Source organism: Mus caroli, unplaced genomic scaffold, assembly GCF_978045245.1.
Source record: "Mus caroli unplaced genomic scaffold, Mus_caroli_1 scaffold_18, whole genome shotgun sequence".
NCBI classification, from domain to species: Eukaryota; Metazoa; Chordata; class Mammalia; order Rodentia; family Muridae; genus Mus; species Mus caroli.
Genome location: NW_028227273.1, coordinates 76,681,139 through 76,687,138, shown reverse-complemented (window position 1 = coordinate 76,687,138; position 6,000 = coordinate 76,681,139). Strand labels below are relative to the sequence as shown.

The following is a 6,000-nucleotide window of genomic DNA, read 5'->3' as shown; positions in this document are numbered from 1 at the left end:
CCCCTGGTATCCATGTGTTTTGATTCAACAATGGCTTCAGTGGTTGTTTTAAAACAGAATGTTGTGCCCCATGTTCACCAAAAAGTCTATGTGTTACTACTCCACTCTTGTGCCTTATTCGTCTAGATACTGAGGCCTAGTGAGGAAGCTTGAGCGTTTGCTTAAGTTTAGAGACCTGTCTTGCTCACTTCCATATTGGAGTGACTCAGCACAACCTGCCTAAGCCTGCCTTTGCCTAGCTACCGCTGATGAAAATTAACTTTATTGGCCCTGTCAGTCACCCCATACCCTCCATCACCCTTCCCCATCCTGTATGTCAGCTCACCTCACCAAAATTCCCCACTTCCTTCCTCAACTCTATATAAACAAAATGAGTTCCCGATATGACAGACTCCCAGCCTGGGTGTGTTTGTTTTAGGCCGTGACACTCACTATCCTGTTCACCCGTGGAGGAAAAGACTATGCTGGACTGGGTTCTCTCCTCTTGCCTAGACCTGCTGCCAGAGAGAGGACACTCACCTTTAGGGTTACCCAGAGTCCATGAAGGCAGCTTGAGCCCTAATGCCTCCATTCATCTAATTCCAAAGTCTTTGGGCCCTCTCTACAAATTTTTGTTGGACATCTATGCTTCCAACAGCCTTTTTCTTTGCAGGAGGCACATTGGTTCCTCTCCAGCTGGTCCTTTTTGGATAGAGGACAAGTCTCCCTATCAATGGAGAGTGACTTAATCTGCCTTTCCTGTAAGCTAGATCTTTCAACTTTCTTTCATTGAAATACCTGCAGCTTGTGGAGACAAGTAGGACTTTTGCTGGTCCTCTGGTCTTTCGATCCTCAAGGATCTCCTAGTTGTTGAAAACCTTCTCAGCTATAGATAATAACTAAGTCAGTTTCTTATCAGCAAAACCATCCCTGATATATATCAGGGGCAGTTTGGTTAACATAAGCCATATTCACTGCTGACTGACTTTCTCTTGCTTCTAGGTCAAAAGCAGTGTATGACTATAACATTCAATGTCTTTGTAGATATTCTCTAGGGCTCTCCTTCTTTATCTGCATCACCTGGCTTACCTTAAATACATTTTTGGGCAGTGTAGCAGCTTCTCAGAGGTCTCTCATCAGACTCTTGCAGTAGAACCAGAGCCTCTCCCTACATTCAGTAGTGTTTGATTGGGTCAAAGAAAACTGTCAATATCTGCCTGGACTTGGGTGGACAGCCCATTCATTCTCAGAATCAATTTCCAGGCATCTATCAGGATTCTTACTTTTCTCTATTGTGAAGAAGTCCTGGAGCCTTAGCTGACAGTCATCCCAGGTGAGTTGGTGAGTCAGCATGATGGAATCTAGACCCATAAGAACTGAGGTTCTTTCTGAAAATGGGGGAGGGGAAGGGAAGTTGCAATTTCCAATGATAAAGGTCGTTACTGGCAAATGGTACATAGGTCATAATCTGTCTTCCCTATACCCTGGGAATCCTGCAGACCAGAGGGGTAATGTTATAGTAGAGTGAGCCATGTGGGCAATATGAGCTCGAGTGTGAGGTGGACTCTAAGTGGAGTCAGGAGAGTCAAGAGAATCAGTTTCAGCTCCTTTTTCTGCCAGTGCCAGTTGGGCAGAGTCAATGGCGGCAGGAGCAGAGATAGAAGGAGGTGGTCTAAAATCCTCCTTGGTTTCAGAGAAGCTAGGCAGCAGTAGAGGCCAACCTTCCTTCAGAGGAAGTAGAGCAGGGTCTACTACAAAAAGGCCTGTCACAAAAAGGGTTTCAATAGGGAGCTTTTCTACCAGGTACTGCCATGTGATGATATAAGGCACTTGTTCCTCTTAGACAATAGCTTTTATCTTGTAGGTTGTAGGGAAATAAAAAGTTCCCTCCTCAGGCCATTCTACTTTTAAAATGGGCCATTCATTCCTACAAAAGATGGTTGCTGGGATGAATAACCAGACCCAAGTCTTTTTAGACTTGGTGGAAGTCCTTGAAAGGATTCAGGACCAAATCCAGTAGGGTACTCTGAGCCTATCCCATTTTAGAGATCTAAGAATCTTATATACAGGGACAAAACAAAACAAAACAAAACAAAAACAGATAAAATATTCACAGAGATAGAAAAAAAGAACTTGTACACTAAACCAAAAGTCACAGAATAAGTACTCATGGACAGACCCAGAATGTTGATCCCAGGAAAGCATAACCAAAAAGAAAAAGTTATCTCAGATAGTCTTTCTTCTTATGCATGGAAGACCCACAGACCCACAGCCAAACCAGAAATCACATGAGAACTAGCAAGTTCTCCCAGATGGGGTTCAGGAGCATCCTCCATAGTACCAGGTTGTGTGGCAGAATATACATCTGCTCTGTCCTTCTGAGTCTCCAGATTGTACCAAAACAAGAAAACAAAGAAGTGACTATTGATAAAACAAGAAATAGACACCAGGCACCTAGACTTACAGATTTAAAAAGAAAAGGTACTCAAATATTTTGGTCAGATGTCTTCAGCAAACCCCAGATGAACCCCCAAATGTAAGGGTCTATGATTTGCCAAAGAATGATTCCCCAGACTCAGAGTATATAACAATAAAGAGCCTTTATTCTGCAAAGAACCAGGGCACAGGTGTCTACCATATGTCAGGATGGAAGAGAGAGGTGTGTGCATACAATATCAATTTAAAGTCTATTAGTGAAGGAGTGAATGAATTTGATCTTTCTTTACCTTGATTGGTTGTTTCTATCTCCAGGATTATGGGTGCCCTTGTGATTGATTGGTTAAGGCTCTGGGGGGTGGGTGGTTGGGAGACTTCTGTGGATTAAATATACTTGGCTAAGGCTAGGTAATGGGGCAGCTCCTGACATCTCTGGATAGCCTGCCCATGATGGGTGGCTCAGACTAGATGACGGGGCAACTCCTGATAGCTCTTGATTGGCTGCCCACGAGAGGTGATTTTTCCTGGAACTGACTTGTTTATTTCTGGGGAAAAGATACTTAGTTGTAGTCTCCCAAATTGCCAGTTTGCAGCCTGTCATGGAATCTGCCTGGTCTGGCTAACTCAGTCCTCTCAACAGGGGACATAAATTTTGAAGTGAAATTAAGTAGATAATTTGGAAATGAGGAATGCTTCAGGACTATTGACTTTTCCAATGTGCAAAATTAGATGATTATTTTGGGTGGACACATCATATTATTCTACAGATACAAATGTATCATTGAAGAAATTTTTGAAACACATAAAGTCAATAGGAAGAACATAGTCCACTGACTGTTTTTAGTTTGAAAGACCATGGTTCAATTATTTTGCTTGTGTATGAGTGCTATAGGAATTTTCAGGCTTTCTCTTATCATGGAAACCTCTGGTGTAGACTGCTTTCATTCGCTGAAGTTGCTTTCATGGGAAAAGTATCTGGAATCAAACTTGGTCAAAACACCCCATTTGGGATGTTGATCCCTGAGGTCTCGCTGTCTGTTTTTTCAGCTGAAATCATAGTGCCTGTGGCTAGAAAAGACAATCTAAAACATATTTTTCAACTTTTTAAAAGCAGAACACAGGGCATCAGGTGCAGAGCCTAAGGGCAGAGTTTCAGAATTCTCAATGACAGTGAAGGTGGGACCAGTTAGAACTTGAGGTAAATAGTGAGGCATTTACACTCATTAAAAAAGTTAGGAGCACAGGTTTTCATAAATACTTGAGCTGAACATAGACCTGATGAATATCATTAGATATGTATACACTAGTCTTATTACAGGATATATACATATATTAAGAAGATGTTCTGGATTTTGATTTTTGGGATCTTGTATATTCCTAATATTGTGTGTGCCATTACTAACAATAACTGCTATACGGCAATCAAGGACAATTTTCATGTTAAAGGAGATGTGAAGTTTGGTGCATTTTTTTCTCTTCATATTTACTACACAGGCAATAATATTCCTGATACAACAGACCCACACTATTTCAAGGATCTGCACTTACAGTAAGTACAATTATTACTTTTTAACTTCAGATAATTTTTTAATTAAAGTCTGTATGGATTAAAACTTCACCACATTCCCTCTTCCCCCTGCCTCAGAGAGGGTACTCCCCCACCCTATCCCTCAACTCCAGCTGTATCTCTCTTCACTGGGGCATCAAGTTTCCAGAGCATTAAATACACCCTCTCCTGCTGAAGCTCAACAAGGCAAGTCCTCTGCTACAAGTGTGCCCTGGTCCCCAGAGCACTCCATGTATGTTCCTTGGTTTTGGGCTTAGTCTCTGGGAGATCTGAGGGTTCCAGGCAAGTTGATAGTGTTGTTTTTCCTATGGGGTTGCAATCCCCTTCAGCTCCTTTAGTTCTTCTCCTAACTCTAACATATGAGTCCCCAACCTCAATCCAATGGATGACTTTTTGTATCTGCATTTGTCTCAGTCTGTTTCTCATAGAACTTCTCAGAGGACAACCATGCTAGGAACCTATATGCAAGGACGATATGGCATCAATAATAGTTTCCGGGTTTGGTATGCAGGTATGACATGGATCCTATGTTGGACCAGTCACTGGGTGGCCTTTCTTTTAGTTTTTGCTCCATTTTTCTGTCCCTGCATTTCCTTGAGACAGAAACAATTCTGGTTTAAATTTTTTGAAGATGGGTGGGTAGCCCCCTGCTTCAACAGGGACAATGTCTCTATAAGGGAGATAGTCTCTTCAGGTTCCATCTCCCCACTGGTAGGCATCTCAGCTAATATTCTCTCAACTGAGTCCTGGTAGCTTCTCACATCCCAGGTCTCTGGGACTTTCTAGAGGTTCCTCTTGCCCTCTACTCCTCATTGCTGCATATTTCTATTCATTCTCCTGGCCCTCTGTATTTTCTGTCTGCCCCATACCTGATCCTGCCCCCTTCCCTGTCCCCCCAGGTTGCTCTCTCCTGCCTTCCCATGATTATTTTGTTCACCCTTTTAACTGGGATTGAGGTATCAAAACTTTGGTGTTCCTTCTTATTAAGCTTCCTACTATCTGTAAATTGTATCATTGATATTCTGATCTTTTTGTCTGATATTGACTGATTAGTGAGTACATACCATGGATGTTTTTTTGGATCTGGCTGAGTTACATCACCCAGTATCATATTTTCTAGTTCTATCCATTTGTCTGCAAAATTCATGATGTCTTCATTTTTGATAACTGAATAGTACTCCATTTTGTAAATGAACCACATTTTCTGTATCCATTCTTCCACTGAGGGATATCTGTGTTATTTACAACTTCATGCCATTACCAACATGGCTGCTATGAACATAGTGGAGTACTTGTCATTTTGGTAGGGTGGAAAATCTTTTGGTTATAGTCACAGGGTATAGCATGATCTTCATATAAAAGTATTTCCAACTTTCTGAGTAACTGCCAGATTAATTTTTAGAATGCTTGTACTAGTTTGTACCAGCATCAGAGATGTGTTCCTCTTTCTTCACATCCTTGTCAGTGTACTGTCACTTCAGTTTTTGATTTTAGCCATTCTGATTGGTGTGAGGTGTAATCTCAGGGTCTCTTTGACTTACATTTCCCTGATGACTAAATGATGTTGAACATTTCTTTAAGGACTTCTTAGACACTTGAAATTCCTTTCTTGATAATTTTTAGTTTAGCTCTATACCCATTTTTAATTGGATTATTGGGTTTTTTGGAGTATAACTTCTTGGATTCATTATGTATTTTGGATATTAGCCCTCTATCAGATGTAGAGTTAGTGAAGATATTTCCTACTCGGTAAGTTGCCATTTTGTCCTATTGACAGTTTTCTGGGGTAGTCATTCTAATAATCAATAAAATAGAGTTTCAACCAAATTTATCAAAATAGGTGGCGAAGGACCCTTCATAATCATCAAAGGAACAATACACCAAGAAGAAATCTCTTTTTTTCTTATTTTTAATAAGATATTTTCTTTACTTACATTTAAAATGTTATCACATTTCTTCATTTCTCTTCCTAAAAAGCCCCTATCCCATCTCCCCACCCCGTGTTCACTAACCTACTT

General features: G+C 41.0%; 1 protein-coding gene across 4 annotated transcripts in view; it reads left to right on the top strand.

Moving 5' to 3' along the window:
* The first annotated feature begins 3,574 nt into the window (after nucleotides 1-3,574).
* The window catches only part of LOC110287614 (vomeronasal type-2 receptor 116-like), a 38,756-nt gene continuing 36,330 nt past the window's right edge, over nucleotides 3,575-6,000 (top strand). For 2 of the 4 annotated variants that reach the window (XM_085832783.1, XM_085832782.1), the window contains exon 1: nucleotides 3,575-3,964. In XM_085832783.1, the coding sequence (XP_085688909.1) occupies nucleotides 3,756-3,964 (209 nt within the window). In that variant the 5' untranslated portion in view covers nucleotides 3,575-3,755. The remainder of the gene's footprint in view (nucleotides 3,965-6,000) is intronic. The other 2 variants (XM_085832784.1, XM_085832785.1) reach the window with 1 other exon arrangement.